The sequence below is a fragment of the Sinocyclocheilus grahami genome, unplaced genomic scaffold, assembly GCF_001515645.1.
Source record: "Sinocyclocheilus grahami isolate Dianchi unplaced genomic scaffold, SAMN03320097.WGS_v1.1 scaffold1120.1, whole genome shotgun sequence".
NCBI classification, from domain to species: Eukaryota; Metazoa; Chordata; class Actinopteri; order Cypriniformes; family Cyprinidae; genus Sinocyclocheilus; species Sinocyclocheilus grahami.
In genome coordinates, this window is record NW_015506299.1 from 271575 (window position 1) to 290502 (window position 18928).

Sequence of the window (18928 nt, forward strand, 5' to 3'; positions counted from 1 at the left end):
TAACTTAAATGATTTTAGCAAATGGCTGCAATATAAAAAAGAGTGAAAAATTTAAGGGGGTCTGAATACTTTCCGTACCCACTGTATAATACATTATCATGGTTTTCTTAAGGCATTATAATTAATGGATAAAAAAATTATAAAAACCCTTAATAATATGTTTGTATCATCTCATAAATAATCATAACATTTATAATACATTATAATACTTACGCATTTGTGGTTATAGCTTTTAAGAGTATGATTACATATAACACACAATGAATACCATAATAAATCCACTTAATTTATAATGGATTATCTTGACATTGTTTATTTAAGATCTGGACAGTATGTTACTACATCTTGTGAGTGGTTAGAAGTGTTGTTTTGAGTGTTTCCTGTGAGGTTAATATTAATTTTGCTGTGAGCTAGTTTAAGATCAGTTGTAATACTTTCAAATGAAAAAATGCAACTTTTTTTTTATTAGATTTCATTTTATTTTGATGGTCCCCTTTAGTCTATTGACTATAAGCAACTTTGCAACTACATGTCAACTAACTCTCATTAGAGTATTAGTAGGTTTAGTTAGGGTTAGGGTTGGTAGAATAAGTTGATGTACTTGCAAAATTGCTTATAGTCAGTAGAATATCTGTTGGGGAACCATCAAAAAAAAGTGTTAGCAGATATTTAGCAGACAGTCTAATACTCTAATGACTGCTAGTTGGCATGTAGTCACAGAGTTACTTATCAACAGTTGTCTAAAGGGTACCATCAAAATAATCAAATTGATATTACAATAAAAAATAGTTCAAAGCAAATGTGTACACATTCATCTGATCTTATGTCTGTTTGAGAAAAATTATTATTATTATTATTATTTATAAGTGGACTTTGTCTGCTTTAAGTATAGTGAAGTTACTTCACTTAAAGCAGACAAAGAGCACTTATAAATAATAAGACCACATTAAATACCTATGGGCAAACCATGGTGCAAAAACAGTTATTTTGAGGAAATTGGTACATTTAAGATAAAGATACAATAATTTGCAGCATAGTTCAAATATATTGTTAATGTTATTCCTAATTAAGACCCTTGGTGAACCTTTACTATGAGTTTGTTTCTAATGATGATTAAATGTGAACATTGTTTAAGTACCACTAAATGCTCCTCAGATCCCTGTAACTTTACAATGAGGTCCAGCAGTCTCTTTACCTCTGCAGATGAAGTATCAAACAAGTTTTCACACTAATAGATGTGACACATCTCACATCAACATGCTTTTATCATCTTTTTAAGTTTAATTAATGTGCTGGCTAGATTTACTTCTTATAGTCATTATGTCAACAAGGTTTAGCTTATTTAAATCATGGCCACGAATTAAGAACATCGTGATAATCAATAAAACTAGCAATCGGGAATTAATTATTATTTCTTAGCAGTTCTCACGTTGGCTACGTAAACTTTGCATCGTTTTAAGGTTATAAAATAAAACTTAATTGAAAGTCGGTAAAGTTACTCACTCTGATTGCTGTCCATGTCGTTCATCTTTAGTGATCCAATTCGGATGGCGCTGTTACAAAAGAACCGGGTCCTAGAACTGCGGTCCTGGAACTGCAGCCTCCGTTTGTGCAGGAACATACTATTGATTTTACTACACAATTGAAGAACTTTCCAAATGTTCAGAGTGGTTATGATGCCTCTTGCTGGTGAGCGGTGGTATGAAAGAGAAACAATTAAATCTAAGAGCAAATAATTGATAGCCAAAATGTGCATCTTTAACTCACCTGGAAAAAGATTGTTTAATTTAAGCATGGATATTGAAATGTATTATCATGTAATCTATACATTATCATTTACAGATATGGCACTGATTTATCTTGTGTCTTTGTCTCTCTGTACATGTTGTCACTTACCAAATATATTTATTTATTTACTTTATTATTCCATGTTGTTGTGTCTCCCATTACTGGTCAAACTCCTTTAGTGTGTTTTGTGGTTTATGCTGTGCGCTAGCATAGTCGGTGAATAAAGGTCACACATTCTGATTCATTTGTTTTTCATTTATTTCTGCAAAACACCTCTGCACCACTCATCTTTCTCAGGACATTGTTTTTCCACTTTACCAGTCATGTTACACTGTCAAAATTCAAAAACAAAAATCCCTTAATGTGTTGCACAGACTATGGAAGTAGGTTAAACTTCTCTTGACATCTGTGCACTGATCCCAGACAAGCAAGCAGTGATGACTAGACATTTTTGGCCTGTAAAAACACACAAATATACTTTTGAAATTCATTATATGCTATACTGCTTTGGTTAGTAAGATTCTACTAAAAAATGAACATCCATTTAAACCACAGCACCTGGGTAGGAGTATTTTCTTCTTTAACATTGCAAGCACTTTTGCTAAGACAGACTGATTCCTTTCTCACCTAAAGGCCTTAGTCAGGGTTGATGCCATATACTGAATTTTACAAGGATGAAACCAAGTCTGCGAGGGATATACTTACAGTCTTTACAATGACATGCACTGTATAAAGGTCCTAGTTCACTTAATTTTCACAACTCACAACTTTCAAATGAAGTTTTAGTCTACTGAAGGTTTTTTTTTCCTGAAAGATGTTTCGTCAGCTAAAGTAACAACTGGCAAGTTAAACAACAGTGCAATCCATTGAACCCACCGTACTTCTTTAGCCTCTTTTTTTCTTTCAGTCAAAAATGAATAGGACATGCTTACAGCAAATCATAAAGTAACAGCAATAGCATCTTTAACCTTTAAGCAAAGACAAATCCAAGCAGGAGTTGGATCTATACAGTTTTATTACCTGTGGTAAGCAAGTTATGTACACGTTCCATAAGGCCTACCTAATACCCTTGAGAGAAACGCACAACATAAACCCAACAGCCGAGAACCAGACGGTAATTACAACCTCAGAGAAACCATAAAACACTGTGCACATATGCCTGTGGGACAGAAACACCACATCAGTTGATGAACTTTAAATCTGGCAACAGCACTGTATTTATATCAGTAAGTGTGACAAATGCACCCATGGAGATCTGTGGAAAGCTAAAATTAAACCTTTGAGGGGCTGTTTGATGAAAAATAGTAGATGACTCTTCACTTATACAGCATCTTGGTACAGTTTTAGCAACAGGAAATTCAAAAATAAAGACGGTAAAATCACAACAGAACATGAGGGTTAAATCAGTAAAATTGTAAATATGCACAGATTAAATGCTTAGATCAAAAACGACGCACCTGAACACAATGGTTTGACCAATCACAGCGACCTCATTTACATATTCCCACAGTTTTACTGGAACAGTTTCCATTAGTGTTTTAAACGGAATAATGCCATTAAATTGGAAAACATAAACAACATAGAAAAATAGGTCTAAAGGTGTGCATTCTTAAAGGGGTGGTTCATTGCGATTTCACTTTTTTAACGTTAGTTAGTGTGTAATGTTGCTGTTTGAGCATAAACAATATCTGCAAAGTTACGAAGCTGAAAGTTCAATGCAAACGGAGATCTTTTAAAATTTTGCCAGTTTAATGCCTACAAAAACGGCTGGTAGGGACTACAACAAGTTACTTCCCGGGTTCGTGACATCATAAACCCAGATAAACCCCGCCCCCAGGAACATGCAACAAAGGGGGCGAGGCCATGCTGCGCTGCTTTAGAGAAGAGGAAGAGAAAACTAGAGGTGCATGTAAAAATCTATTTATATATGAATCGCGATTCTATCTTCTAAGGATTCTAATGGATTCACAAGTTTCAAAATCAATGTTCTAAAGCAGCGTTCTAAATACTGTTCCTCGCGTCCCCTGCTCTGCACACTCTCTGCATCTCTCTCTCATTAAACTCGGCTCCAACAATGAACTGTTCCAATTATACACTTATTTTCACATAGCTATGAGAAGCGTTATGCGTGCAGTTGCCATACTGTATTAAAGCTTTAATCAGGATAAAACCCTATATTAAAAGCTAACATAAGCAATAGCATTTACAAATAACAGTATATCTAAAAGTATGAGACAACAACAAACAAAAAACATAGGCCTACCATTAAAAGCCGTGCTTGCACAGGTTCTGCACGATCCTCTTCAATAATATTCTCTGCTTCTCAATCCGGCTCAAACTGATAAGTGATATTAATGAAGCCATTGTTTACAATACCAGCTTGGAGCACATGCCACTGAGGTGACGGGCGGGACGTTTAGACACGCACTAGAGGCGGTTTAGCCAATCACAACACACTGGGCCAGCTAACCAATCAGAGCTCATCGCCTATTTCTGAGGGTGGGGCTTCATAAAAACAGAAAAAGATCAGCCCCTTTATCAGAGAAGGGACAGAATTGTGTGGAATAAAAGTAAATTATGTGAAAAATAATCCGTTTTTAAAAAAACGAAGCATTAAAGGTCCCCTGAAATGCTTAGAAACACAGCATTACTCTTATGTGATGACGTCATTTTAACTGAAACAGGAAGACAGGGCGGGACATATCAAGCAGCCCCGCCCCTTTTTAAAATAGCCAATAGCGTTCGTTTATAGCAGGAAAATAATTCTATCCTACACAATTACTCGCTAACAAAGGTTATTCGTTCAATTCAATGCATATTGTACGATTTTTTTTGTGTGTTAAATTAGCAAATTCACTGGTAAATAAAACACACCTTAGTATCGATATTTTTTGTTTGAGTATTGATACTTTCGATACTCGCGTCAGTATCGATATATCGATACTTTGGATCAATATGCCCATCCCTAGCTTGGAGCACATGCCACTGAGGTGACGGGCGGGACGTTTAGACACGCACTAGAGGCGGTTTAGCCAATCACAACACACTGGGCCAGCTAACCAATCAGAGCTCATCGCCTATTTCTGAGGGTGGGGCTTCATAAAAACAGAAAAAGATCAGCCCCTTTATCAGAGAAGGGACAGAATTGTGTGGAATAAAAGTAAATTATGTGAAAAATAATCAGTTTTTAAAAAAACGAAGCATTAAAGGTCCCCTGAAATGCTTAGAAACACAGCATTACTCTTATGTGATGACGTCATTTTAACTGAAACAGGAAGACAGGGCGGGACATATCAAGCAGCCCCGCCCCTTTTTAAAATAGCCAATAGCGTTCGTTTATATCACAGCTTGGGCTAGAGCTGTTCAGAGCCGTTGAGCTCCGTAAAGCTGAATTTGACAGGGTATGCCAGCCACAATCTCATCGATTTTGCTATAAAATATAGCATTCTGTGTAGAATTGAAATAGCTCCGATACATTTTGTGGTCTGCGCCGACTCGCGCATGTGATCTGCTCCGTGTTATCGTGTGTGCGGTGCGGTGGTTAGCGTGACACAGCACAAAACCAGACTTCTTTTTTTCCACAATGGAAAGCATATTTATACTGTTTGAATTGTTCCCTGTCCCCTATATAGTGCACTACGTGCCATTCACTGTACAGAAAATACTAATTCTGTGGACAAGTGACCAATTTCAGCCGCGGCTTCAGCGTCTATTTTATAGTGTAGGGGGCGGGCGCTTCGGATTCTAGAGAGCATTTGATTGGACAGAAAGTTTATTTATTTTTATATATTTTTATTGCAAACAATTCAGAGATGACATTACTGAAATACAACTATGCATACATTACACAATGTATCAAAAATAGGGGAGCGCGGGGCACAAAGTAACGCGGGGTAAGTTGTAACACGCGTGGTTTAAATATTTCCACACATGCTAGCATAACAAAATTTACAGTATTTATTAGTTACTATATCAACATTATATAGAGAAAAAAAGTGCACCAAAATTCAAAAGTCTTTTGAAGATATCACTGAACATTTATTTTACCATAGTAAAATTATATTTCTGGCTTAAGTACGTTTTTCATCTCAGTTTTTATTACTCATTTAAAAGTAGACAAATCTGCTATTATTTTAATCTCCAATCTGTTATTTATCAGTTTAAATGATTTTTTAATGCTTCGCTAACTATCAGAAGACAGTAACCAGTTTTAAATTCCAGTAGCACAGACGGGGCACGATGTAACACTGCATTACAATGTGCCCTGCCGTGCTATTCTATGACATTAACTATGTAATTTACACTATTTATTTTAACAAATTTTAATGATAAACGACGAGAAACAGGTGAATAAAGACTGACAGTCAATGTTTAATGTTAAGAAATTATTATTTCAAGACATGTAAAGCATTTTGGCTTATTTATGTGGGCCGTCCCAAGCATGGTTGCAATGTGTTCATTGTCAAACTCCAAAATCAGATTATTTTTAATTCTTAAAAAACGCCATTATTTCATTTGAAATAAATAATTTTATTTTATTAACAAAATATTTTAGTTTATCTTGTATATTTTTTTCATTTGATCAGATAACATTTTAAGCTGTTATATGGTCATGTTACAACGTGCCCCTCAGATGTTACAATGTACAGTGGGGCAAAAAAGTATTTAGTCAGCCACCAACTGTGCAAGTTCTCCCACTTAAAAAGATGAGAGAGGCCTGTAATTTTCATCATAGGTATACCTCAACTATGAGAGACAAAATGAGAAAAAAAGTTAACAGCAGATTCTAAAGATTTGTTTTGGTTTTCAAAAAAGCAAACAACATCCTTAATGTGTAAATTACAGTTCATATTAACTTTAGAAAAACAATAGGAACTCAAATCTTTCCAGAAAAGTGATGAAACATTACAAGAGAAAAATAAATGACAAATATCTTCACTTTCTTTTTTACAAAAGGTGCATATATCAGCTACATCACAAAATTGACACAAAAGCGTTACAAGGGTATATATTACGCAAAATTTTAAAATGCACTTTATTATACAGTATTTATAGGTAATAACCATGTTTTCCTCCATAATTGGACAGAAAGTTTGATGAGAAGCTGAAGTACGATGTGACGTCAACAAAATCGTTGAGCCGTTTTGGCGGAAGTGACGAACTGCAAGCTTTGAATGCTTATATCTTCTAAATGCGAATTTTGTCACTATTTTGGAGCACACTGCCTTATAGATAACCTTAAGACTAACATATTGATACCAACACCCAAAACACTTTAATTTTGATTTCATGGGTTCTTTAATACATGTTAGACTGCACCCCATAAACACAATCAAGCCTAGAAAAAACCCCAGTGAATATATAGAAGGCTATATAAGGACCCACCGAAGAACTCACTTAGTAGGAAGTAGGAAGTTCATTGTAGAGGTTTCAAACGGAGTGTTAATGACTTATCAAATCACCTCGGGGAAGGTCTGAGATAAGAACCAATCGCTATCCCTACAGGACATCATATGAACAAATGAGCGAGCGCACAGGAAAATGGGTCAGAATGCAGAATTGTCGCGCGAGACTTTAGAACGCAACATAACGAGCCACCTGACGCGACCACCTGACGCAATGAATAATTAACTGGCACATGATGCTAGAACCCAATTCAGACTACTCTCCTACCACTCCTTTTCTTTGAAATATATAACATTTAGGATATATATATATAATAAAATAATATAAAATATAATAAGGTGAGCTTGAATTTGCCAAAGGAATAGAATTTGTAGTTATGTCTATTTTTAAGTTATCTTTTTTACTTTCGTATTTATTTGCTGTTTGTTTCTTTTTAAACGTTATCCAGCATATCAACAATGCCTTTCTGAATACGTTTTTTTTTGTATAAATAAATTGTTGAACAATATTAAAATTCAACTGCTTTCGTAATAATAATTAAAAATGCTAATATTTAAATATCTTTAAATTGTCAAACTCGGTCACCACTCTAAAGGCAAAATATATATCTTAGGTTATATTGATTTAGCTTTAGATGCCATTGATGGCAATTCTTTACATTACTGACAGAATGTTTAAAAAAAAATCACTTGAAATTGAAAAGGTAGGCTACCGGTATCATACCCCCGTAAGAACCTTTCAGTCTTCCTACTTTGTTTCATAGTGGTGGCTTTTATTTCATATTAAGCATAATATCAAATGACCACCGTTCCACCTAGTGGGTAACTATGGTTACCATGGTAAATCTTGGAAAGGGCAGTAAGCGCAAAGTGCGCGTGGCTCCGGGGCGGGTGGCTCGCGGGTCCATCATAGAACAGTTACCCAAACGACTGTCCCGCCAGTTACAGCTCCGTCGCTCGTCTTTACTCGCTCTCTCAACACTCACACACTCCGGAACATCGGATTCTTTTGTGAAGGTTAGCGGTGTGGTTATGCGCGTTTCGTGCCTTCTCAGCTCGGTGTTCCAGCACCGCGCCCGGATGGAAGTGTGTCATCCGGGGAAAAGCTGCTTTCAGCCAACGAGACACGGTGCACAGCACGCCGCACAGCCTGGACATCTGCAACTTTCAACAGAAGCGTGTGCCTTTCTAAGAACGCATGCGGTTTGAGACGCAGATCTATGGCCAGACCTATGCATCCCAGAGGGAAGGAGAGCCGTGGAAAATCTGATAGAGGCCCGTAAAAGCTCAAACCCCATCATTTTGCTATTTCATTCTGATCTAAGTGCCGTCATTCATGGATGTGCAAGCAGAGGCGGGTCCGCTGAACGTGCAGACGGTGGATGAACCACCGGGAGGCGCCACCGATATCGTAGCCGCCGCAGAGATTCAGCTCCAAACGGTGCTAGGGAGCGATGGCGAGCTCAGTGAGGATGACCTGCAGTCGGGCGCTGGAGCTCAAACACCGGCAGCGGGTGATCCGATCACAGAGATCGAGAGCGAGGATGGTGCACGGGCAGGGACGGAAACACCGGCCGAGGACAAGGACATCGTCGGGCAGAGCGCGGGGAAATCGGAAACAGTGGGCTCCAGTTGCAGCAACGAGAGCTGCATCCCGACTCCAGGCTGTCGGATTTGCTTTCAAGGAGCCGAGCAGGTGAAGTCTTTTGTTCGTTCCGTCTGCGTTATTTGTTGTCGGTCTATGTATTGCAGGGTTCCTCAAATCTTGCCCTGGAGGGCCAATGTGCTGCAGAGTTTAGCTCCAACCCTGATCAAAGTCACCTACCTGTGATTTTCTAATGATCCTGAAGACATTGATTAGCATGCTCAGGTGTGTTTGATTAGGGTTAGAGCCAAACTCTGCAGGAAAGTGGATCTCGTGGGCCAGATTTGAGGATCCCTGATGTATTGTGTGTATGCGTCACAACGACGTCTTTGGTTGTAGCCAGGATTGTGCGCATCCAGATTTGAACTGAGAATGTCTTTTAAACTCCAATTCAATACCTGAACTTGAACGGAATTTGAATTGAGTAAACAGCAAACGAATCTGAATGTCATGCAATTTTTATTATTCATTTAGCAGATTTGTTTTATCTCAAGCATCGAATGCGTAAACATTAATAGTGTAACATAAACAGATATCACAATAAAGTATATACAACTGTAATTATATATTTTGCATACATTATTATATATTAAATAATTCTAAATATATAGTGTTATATATAAAAAACCTATAGTAATTTGTATTTGGTTGATATGTTTCAACTTATTTAATAAATTACGTTTTGTGGAGCAGGAATTCATTTCCTACAATGCACTACCTGTGTTGAATTTCTCTTCCTATCATTCCAATTCAAATTCAGTTTCAACTTTCTGTTGGTCAATCAATTAATCAATCAATCACTGACAATCCTCCTAGGTTCATATACGGAAAGCGTTTTTTTTAGATGAAATCTGGTTAGAGGCCAGTGATCCCAATGAGAGTGGCTAATGCAATTTAAATAGAAACTCATGAATTACATTAGAGCCAGTTGATGAATTCTGAATTTGGTTGTCCCATCCTGATGTTGGTCTTATGCAGGTAATGGCGGTCAAAGCAGTTCACAAATAAATCCAGCTGTTGACAAGTGTTAGGATAGCATGAGAAATATAGCCTTGTACATAAACATTTATTTTGGGCCTACATAATTAATGCAATTATTCGAATATTGGAAACCTTGATGATTCTTAATGCTTTAAACAGACAGTGTGGTGTGTGAGATCCATTAGAATACCTGTTGCGCCATTCATGTCTAATGCTCTTCCCTTCCTGCGGCTAATGTGCTTCCTCGAGGCGCCTTGTGTTTGTGTGTGTAAGTGTGTGTGAATGAGTTCCATTCTCTTTCAGACTCATTATAGTTCTAAATGAGGATGTTTCTGAAATTATTCATGAATGCACAGATGAATCCTTTCCCGTCCACTCACAGAGATGAATCTCTGTCATTATGTGCATAGTGTTTCATTCACTCTAAATGTTCTCCTCATTTAGACAAAACCGCTAATGTGTGCCATTGTTCACGGTTCCACAACCTCAATGCTCAACTCATCTGCAAAGGCACACAATAAAAAAATGATACAGCAGTGAATCATCAGCTCAACTGAATCTGTCTTTTATTTTGATTGGCTGATTGACACGTCTGTCTGTGTGTGTTGTGATTGGCTGCAGGGGGAGCTGCTGAGCCCGTGCCGCTGTGCTGGTTCTGTCCGACATGCTCATCAGCAGTGTCTGCTCAAGTGGATCAGTGAGAAGGGCTCCTGGAGCTGTGAACTCTGCAACTATAGATTCAACATCCTGCCTATACATATCAAACCACCACAACAGGTAAACACACTGGGATTTATGATATCGCTCAAGAAAATGACTCCAAAAATGAAGCATTTAGGACCATTTTTGAACAGAACATTTCTGATTCAAACTAAAATTCCCATTCACACCAAGAATGATAAAGATAACTATAACAATAACTATATTAGTGTCCATACCAGCGGACTATAACGTTCTGTTTATTATAAGCTTGCACTGCAGTTTCGTCCGCCACTTTGAATGCTCAAACTCTTTAAATTCGGGTGAATTGTTTCTGAACGGCTGTCAATGTTTTTTTCAGTCATCAGCAAGAAAAAAGTGATTCTAAAGTGATTCCAACACTCCTAGGTTTTGTTATTGTTATAGTTGTGGTTTGGACTTTGCTACTTCGTTTTCACGAACTCAATCAAATTAACCAGATCAGAATAATTTGTTTGCGAATCAGACACCACAGCTTGTGTTGTGTTTGTTGTTGACTGTCTCACCAATGGTGACTGGATTTTGAATTAAAAACAAAATTTTTATGACATTTATGATCAGATTAAAGCTGGAATACATTACACAACTTTTAAACTCAATCAAATTAACCAGATCAGAATAATTTGTTTGCGAATCAGACACCACAGCTTGTGTTGTGTTTGTTGTTGACTGTCTGTCACCAATGGTGACTGGATTTTGAATTAAAAACAAAATTTTTATGACATTTATGATCAGATTAAAGCTGGAATACATTACACAACTTTTGCCCGGATTTTTCCCCCAATTTACAGTCTGGACAAATAGTTGCCAGAAGTCAGAGCCAGTCTGCATATTTGAGTTGACAGATTTAACAGAAAATCATGTAATGTGTGATCAGTACAGATATTTTTCATCAGGCCGTGATTTCATCCAGTCAGAGGATGTCAAACATGTTTGATATTTTGAGACACATTTAGAACACACATATTATTTTCATTTGTCATGCATCTCCTAGCAGCAAGGCACATGTTTCTGCCTGAATTTGTTGTTTTCAGAACAGCTTGAAAGTCTGTTATTGTGTAAACCTTAGTGCAGGATGCCCCGTTTTTTTCTGTGACTATTTACAAAGTCTGTAAGTGTATGATTCCAAATGTTTTTAAAATCTGTTCAGATTTGAAGTCATGTAGTGTATTCCAGCCTTTAGTCTCAGCCTGGAGCTTGAATCAGTGACTGTGTTTGTATGTTTTGTCAGTGGCAGACTGTCACCATGACTCTGGTGGAGAAGGTTCAGGTCATTGCAGTGTTGCTGGGTGGCATCTTTCTGTTGGCCAGTGTATCATGGCTGCTGTGGTCAGCACTGAGCCCGGAGGCACTATGGCAACGCAGTGACATCCTGTTCCAGATCTGCTATGGCATGTATGCAGTCATGGACATTGTGTGTATCGGTGAGTCACAAATATATGCACGAAAACCACATTAGTCCTATACAACTCAGTTTTCTCCAGCTAATATGCAGATTTTGCGGGTTCATGTCCATTTAACTATGGCTGACAAATCTAAAATACCCTGTAAAAAGTTGGGCTGGTTTGACAATGACGATTAATCGATTTTAATCGATCTTCATTTCAGTGAATAATAGCGATTCTCAAGTCCCAAGATCGACCTTTTAGTCTATGCTGTTTTCGGCTGATGCATTAAAATAGCATTAAAACTTATTTGTAGCACCTCCCATCTAATAATAGCATGATTTTGATTTGAAACAAAGTTTCATCTTTCAAATTCGATTAATTTATATTACCAAAACAAAACACCTTGTTTTGGCGTTCTAATGTGGCGTGACAGATTTTTGAAGCCACCCCAGTTCAAGCCGATTGTTTCTTCCCATTTATCGCACAAAATAAACATGAATGACCAGCAGAAGTTATGTTTAAGTAACAGTACAACTTATTGAAAACTATCATGTTTTGTGAATCACTCAATCAGTGTTACAACCACGGAAAGAAGTCAAGTAAACAGCTTGTAAACAATGTCACGTAACGTTACTTTTTCCTCAGAAAAGCCGTTCTATGTCCATAGCTTGTTAGCTTGGGGGAAAAAAACTTTAGAGAGCATTTGAAAAATATATGCACTATATTATATATTCATTATTTTTACTTAACCTGTTAGTGATATTTAATGTATGTTTGTTTTTATGACAGCCACTAGTTTAAAAGTTTATATTTCATCAATAAATTGGAGTAGAAATATCATTATAAAAATGAGTAGTATTATAATAGTATTATCACAATCCTGCTGTTCAACAGAAAAGGTTTATAAAATATACAGCTCTTTAGAATATATATAACATACATTATAAACATTGTACAGATAAAACAGACAAAAAGGGCACTCTTTGTGTTTGCATATGTGTGTATATTTCTGTGTTTTTTAAAGGCACTGGATTTGAGTGCTGGTTAATTCGGACTGGACTTTCTGCCTGCAGAATTCCAAAGAAATGCAACTGGACTTGAATTAAAATGTTAATGCAACGTAAAATATGGGGCTCAGTGAACAGACCTGTATGTGTGGCACAGTTTCAAGCACAACAACTCAATGTGTGTGTCTGTGGGAACATGATAGTGTCTGTTGTGAAAGTGTGTCATGATATTGTCTTTGTTTTTTTCGCACTCAGCATTTAAGGGTCACTTTTTTTGCGAATTCGTAATTAAACTGTTCCGTTTGCCGATGCTTAACCTCAAAGGCACATTTATGAAAAGTGTTTGTCAGAAGTGAGAGATCACCAGTTGCTGCCGTGGCTGCTGATGGATTGACAAGTGCTGAAACGTTTCTTCACTATTAGACTGATGTAAGCCTTCATGAGCTTTGCAATGCCCATCACCTACAGAGACAAACACAGAGAGGAATCTAGTGTTATTTTAGTATCATTAATATACTGTTATAGTTTTATTGATATTTTGAACGTTTTAATTTTTTTTAATTAAATTTTTTTGTCGTTTTGTTGCATTTTTTCCATTTATTATTATTTTATTTATTTTTATATTAGTATTATTTTTATTTTATAGTTATTTTAAGTTAAACTAAACAAAAGTGTAGAAATTATTTTATTTTATTTCAGTCAATGTCGTATTTAACACATTTTTTTTTTATAAATAAAGTTTTTGTTAATGTTTTTTATGGTTTTAGTTAACAAAAATAATAATCCTGGAAGAAACATATGAACATTCAGGCCTTCATAATGTCCAAAAAACAAACACAAACAAATAAATAAATAAAATAAAACTGACTGTTTTTAATATTTTCTGAAGTAATTATGAGGAGTGTTCTGTGTAAAATTTGGGTGTTATGGTGGTTGCTAAGTGGCAATGGTGGACATTGACGAAGCATTATTACTGTATTTGTATCACTTTTATTTTGCGAAACATTTTACTGTATATCATTTTTATTCCACTACATTAAAAAAAAACGACATTCCATTACTCTGAGACATGATAGTGTTGTCTGATTCATGATGAATAATTTTTTTGAGTGATTTTTTTTTTCAATAAACCTGTTGAACTTATTCACAAACCCAGGGCTGTTCAAACTCGGTCCTGGAGGGCCGGTGTCCTGCAGAGTTTAGCTCCAACTTGCCTCAACACACCTGACTGGAAGTTTCTATGCCTAGTAAGAGCCTGATTAGCTGGTTCAGGTGTGTTTAATTAGGGTTGGAGCTAAACTCTGCAGGGCACCGGCCCTCCAGGACCGAGTTTGGACAGCCCATGTCTAACTCATCACTGATTTAGATAATGGCACAATAAAAATTTCAGTTTCACTTAAGTTCTCCATCTGTATGTGTGTGTGTGTGTAGGAGGTGAGATCGATTGAGAACGAGGAGCTCAAGGTTCAGTTGCAGGTGTTTGAAGAGCAGGCTGATGAAGACTCTGAAGATCTTCGCTCACGGTTGGACGATGTCCGTCTTGAGATGGAATATCCTTCACTGCTGACTTTAATCATCTGTCTGAGACACTTTTTGAAGAGCCCTGGGTTCAACGCTGGGCTTTGTAGACTTATTTACTTTGTAGATTTTGTTTTCCTGTATGGGGTTGTAGTTCAGAAACTGGCCACCAGGTGTCTCAAAAGTGCAGAATCATTATTACAAGCTTAGACGATCCTTCAGCTCACAGAGCATCTTAGTTTACACGCTATAGAGCAGGGATCCTCAAATCTGGCCCACGAGATCCACTTTCCTGCAGAGTTTAGCTCTAACCCTAATCAAACACACCTGAGCATGCTAATCAATGTCTTCAGGATCATTAGAAAAGCACAGGTAGGTGAGTTTGATCAGGGTTGGAGCTAAACTCTGCAGCGCATTGGACCTCCAGGGTAAGATTTGAGGAACCCTGCTATAGAGGGTCATATCACAAAAAACAGGATTTTGCCTTACTCTTTAAATTTTTTATAAATAAATAAAAAGTAGACGATGAATACAAAATATAAAGAAGTGCAGAATATGCAGGGGTGCACGTAAGTGGTACGCTGCGTGGCCAAAATAAATAAAAAAATGTGCTGTGTAAATAAGTTCAGACCGCTCATTTGACAGCTGTTAATGCACAATTACCATTTTAGATCGACAAACTGTAATACTCCATAAGATTTCTATTCGAGCCGAATGCATAAGTCTAGGCTATCCACTGCAGTTTTCAAAACACAATGCAAAACTGCGACATTTCATTCCCTGGTGCTCTTCAGTCGGCAGCCCATATACTTACTGCCGGCAACCCACCAAAATAAAAGCTTGCTGATTTTAAGTTATAAAATGATGAAAATTCATATATTAAAGAAAGAAAAAAAAGAGTAAATGTTAGCATTTTATTTTAAGTTTACTATAAAAAATAATTGTACTTTTAATTAATACACCCTTTTTATTTTAAAATATAATAGTATTTTCACACTTTATTATTTTATTAAAAAGAAAACTAAATATAGTGCAATATTATTATCACTATTATTAATTAGTTTTTTTGTATAGTTATATTTACTATGTGCAGTGTGAGGACCAAACCGAATCTTCAGGTGCTCTTATGAGAACCAGCCTGAAAAAACGTATGTGCACCCCTGAGAATATGGATTTTTAAATCTAATTGTCACGTTTTGTCCACCGGATAGCGTCAGAAATTCTAGGCTGGATTTTGTGTGTTTGTCACAACCAGTCTAAATCATTCACAAAAGATAAACGGCAAGAAACAAACAATTTAATTGAAATTTATTTGAAAGTTGCATCATTTTATAGTCTTAGAAATGATCACAGTGGAGCTGAATGAAATATAGTTCTCTCATTAAAATAAAAATTCATATAATATGCACTGCAGGTGTTATTTTAGTGTTATTTATTATTAGCTGGTTCAAGTGTGTTTAATTAGGGTTGGAGCTAAACTCTGCAGGACACCGGCCCTCCAGGACCGAGTCTGGACAGCCCTGCACAAACCCCACTGAATGATTCATTCATGAATAGACTGATTCTAGCAGCGATTCCCAAGCTAAAAACTCACTGATGAGTTGATTCATTCAGTCGGAGTGAGTCTCGAGTTAACTCACAGAATGGGTCATTTCCAACTCAAATGATCCACAGGTTTGTGAAAGATTTGACCGATGAGGCAACAAGTTACTATAAATGACAAATTTTAGAGTTGTTTATGGGGGAAGCATGCAAGTAAATATGGAAAGTTTGTACCATGGTGGTGTTGAAGAGCAGCTCTCGTCCCTCCACGCTGATCTTGTAGCTGTTTGACTGCGGTGCACCGAAGGACAGAATCACCTCGTAGGGAAACACCTCCAGAGGCCACGCCTCCCCGCGCTTGTACACACACACTCCCTTACGACTCACGCCCAACCATAGCTCTCCGGGATACACACCGTCTACACACTGACAAACAGAGAGAATTTATTCAGTGACCCTGCTGGCTGATGGATCACGTGTGTGTGTATGTGTGTGTGCATGTGCGTACACGCTCACCTCCACATCAAAGAGGGTTGATCCATATCCTTGCCACTCCTTGATGAGACTCATGTATTTTTTCATGGCTTGGTCCTGTTCCATCCCCTGCAGTTTACGCCATTTTTCCATCAAACAACTTCTCAGCCCCGCCTTCTCGTCTTGCAGCCACACCTCTATGGTTGCAGGTCCCTCCCCTTGGCGCTGTCGCCCCAGTGACCCTCGTATGCTCCGCCTCAGCGTGCCTTCCAGAAAACTGCCCCTCTTTCTTTCTGTGGATGGCGTGGCAGATGCAAAGCACCGTACGGACTGCTGTACTCGAGCATGCAGGCGGTCCATAGGGAACACCTGCTCCAACTCAAGCAAGGCACTCTGGGTAGTGTAGTCTCCCAAAAGATACTGGAGCCGAAGAGCAGCCAGAAATTGCAAAGTCTCTTCTGGAGCGGGATACTGACCCCTAATGACAGCTTCATGGGCCTGAGAGAGAGAAAGAGACATTGAAAATGCATTTGTTAAACACGGACAGCAAAGAAATCACCCTAAAGATCTGTTAGTTTCATTATTAAAAACTATGTACATGCATACTTAAAGGGTAGTTCATCCAAAAATGAAAATTCTGTAATCATTTACTCACCCTCATACAAGCCTGTATGAGTTTCTTTCTTCTGTTGAGCATAAAAGTCGCTCATCAGTTGACGGTAGCCATCGACTTCCATAGAGTGGAAAAAATACTATGGAAGTCAATGGCTACCGTCAACTGTTTGGTTACCAACATTCTTCAAAATATATTCTTTTGTGCTCAACAGAAGAAAGAGGCTCATACAGGTTTGAAACAACTTGAAGGTGAGTAAATGACAGAATTGTCATTTTTGAGTGAACTGTCCTTTTAACAGAATGCAGGGAATTCATGATACATTTTTTACAGTCATGACATAATATTAATAAATGTGGTGCTACAGATGTAAGATTCTGAAAACAGTGAGACAACACAGTTGTTTGCATGTGCACACACATCAAAAATAGACTTATTAAAGTAAAAATTATTGACTTTTAAAGCCACTTTTTGTAATGACTACACATTTTTTTCAGCTGCCACAATGTTCTCTGCAAATATTTGTACATGTGATTAATTAAATGAATACAATTTTAACTGATCAATAGCCCTGTTTTTTATGTGCATCAGAAGTGAAATCAAACCTGTTCAAACATGAATGCAAACTCCACACTGTCAGCAGGAACGCTCTCAGGCTCTGAGAAACAAAAAAGCTTGAAATAAAACTTCCAGCCCTCTCCTTCCTGTCCTTTATTTGCCAACCTAAATGAGAGAAATAGTGAGAGAGAATGTCACCACATATAATAAAAAATATATAAATAAAAAGTGCTGTAAACAATGATTTTCTGTGCAACATGATGCATTAAATCTCTCTATAGTACCTAACAGAAATTACACCAGCCTTAAACTGAGGAGCGACCTACTCTTTTTTTAGCCAATCAGAAAGCGCTCTCTGCCTCTCATGAATTTATGTTTGCTGACATGTTTTTAGAAGTTTTAAATCGTTTTATAGCACCTTTAAATCACTTTACATCAGATTATGGTTTTAACTGTATCCATATCTATATTTGTAGGGGATGGTAATTCGAGGTGAGACTCACTTTTCAAACTTAGCGAGGACGTCAGCCACCACAGTCCTGCTCTCTATGGCTCGGTCTGTGGTGTCGTTATGTTCAAACAAAGCGAACATGTTCTTACAGTCCTCCATTGAGAGACCCTTCAGCAGCTTCTCAACCACCTGGAGACCATCAGACACACACACATGTACAGGTTAATGTGGTTCTGGAGTTCCTATGCATATGTGTGGATGTGTTTACGTACCTCTCCTGCAGTTGTATGTGAGTTGATGGTGATTTTGCAGGACCCGCCACCGTGGCAGTAAACTGTGGATGTCATTTCCTGTCTGCTTAGTATGGCCCTCAGCTCCTCCTGTGAAGGAACACACTCGCGTCCACGCACATGCCGCAGGGCTTCTTGAGAGAAGGCTGCATACCGTTCCATCTCAGTGCCTGGGTACATCTCTCGTGTCCTGAACAGAAAATCAGTCACAGTCTAATCAGTTGTGACATGGTTAAATCTCTTTAGCTCCCTCTCATTGGGTATATTCATAATGGCATAATCAGCCATGATTTTTCATAGGGATGCTTAATATTTTAGAAAATTGTCATTTCCTCGATTTTTTTATTTAAATTACTCTTGTCGTCGTCTAAGGCTCACTTTAAGTTAAACTTTAAGAACACTACAAATTTAATGACACTGTTAAATGTAATCTTTGGTAAAATAATTATTCTGTATATATTCTATACTTTATTATTCTTAATTATTCATTTTCTTACTGTACATTGTCATGTTGAGGCCTAAATTCACTT

At 37.5% G+C, this 18928-nt stretch overlaps 2 protein-coding genes across 2 annotated transcripts in view; one reads left to right on the forward strand and one right to left on the reverse strand.

Moving 5' to 3' along the window:
- Positions 1–7737: 7737 nt before the first annotated feature.
- Positions 7738–12548, forward strand: LOC107567006 (E3 ubiquitin-protein ligase MARCH11-like). Its single transcript, XM_016252589.1, has 4 exons — positions 7738–8889; positions 10441–10596; positions 11789–11981; positions 12520–12548. The coding sequence occupies exons 1-4, from the start codon at positions 8530–8532 to the stop codon at positions 12546–12548; spliced, it is 738 nt and encodes a 245-aa protein (XP_016108075.1). The 5' UTR covers positions 7738–8529.
- Positions 12549–12806: 258 nt separating this feature from the next.
- Positions 12807–18928, reverse strand: part of LOC107566984 (unconventional myosin-X-like) — a 41826-nt gene continuing 35704 nt past the window's right edge. Inside the window, exons 36-41 of the mRNA XM_016252563.1 lie at positions 18381–18588; positions 18161–18297; positions 17705–17822; positions 16529–16984; positions 16247–16438; positions 12807–13414 (exon numbers count right to left, since the gene is read on the reverse strand). Of these exons, the coding sequence (XP_016108049.1) occupies positions 13313–13414; positions 16247–16438; positions 16529–16984; positions 17705–17822; positions 18161–18297; positions 18381–18588 (1213 nt within the window). The 3' untranslated portion in view covers positions 12807–13312. The remainder of the gene's footprint in view (positions 13415–16246; positions 16439–16528; positions 16985–17704; positions 17823–18160; positions 18298–18380; positions 18589–18928) is intronic.

Bases quoted from the DNA above. Each gene is read 5' to 3' on its own strand.
- LOC107567006 (XM_016252589.1), top strand. From the start codon at position 8,530: ATGGATGTGCAAGCAGAGGCGGGTCCGCTGAACGTGCAGACGGTGGAT. The intron at 8,890-10,440 runs GTGAAGTCTTTT...GATTGGCTGCAG, and splicing joins GCTTTCAAGGAGCCGAGCAG to GGGGAGCTGCTGAGCCCGTG. The intron at 10,597-11,788 runs GTAAACACACTG...ATGTTTTGTCAG, and splicing joins ATATCAAACCACCACAACAG to TGGCAGACTGTCACCATGAC.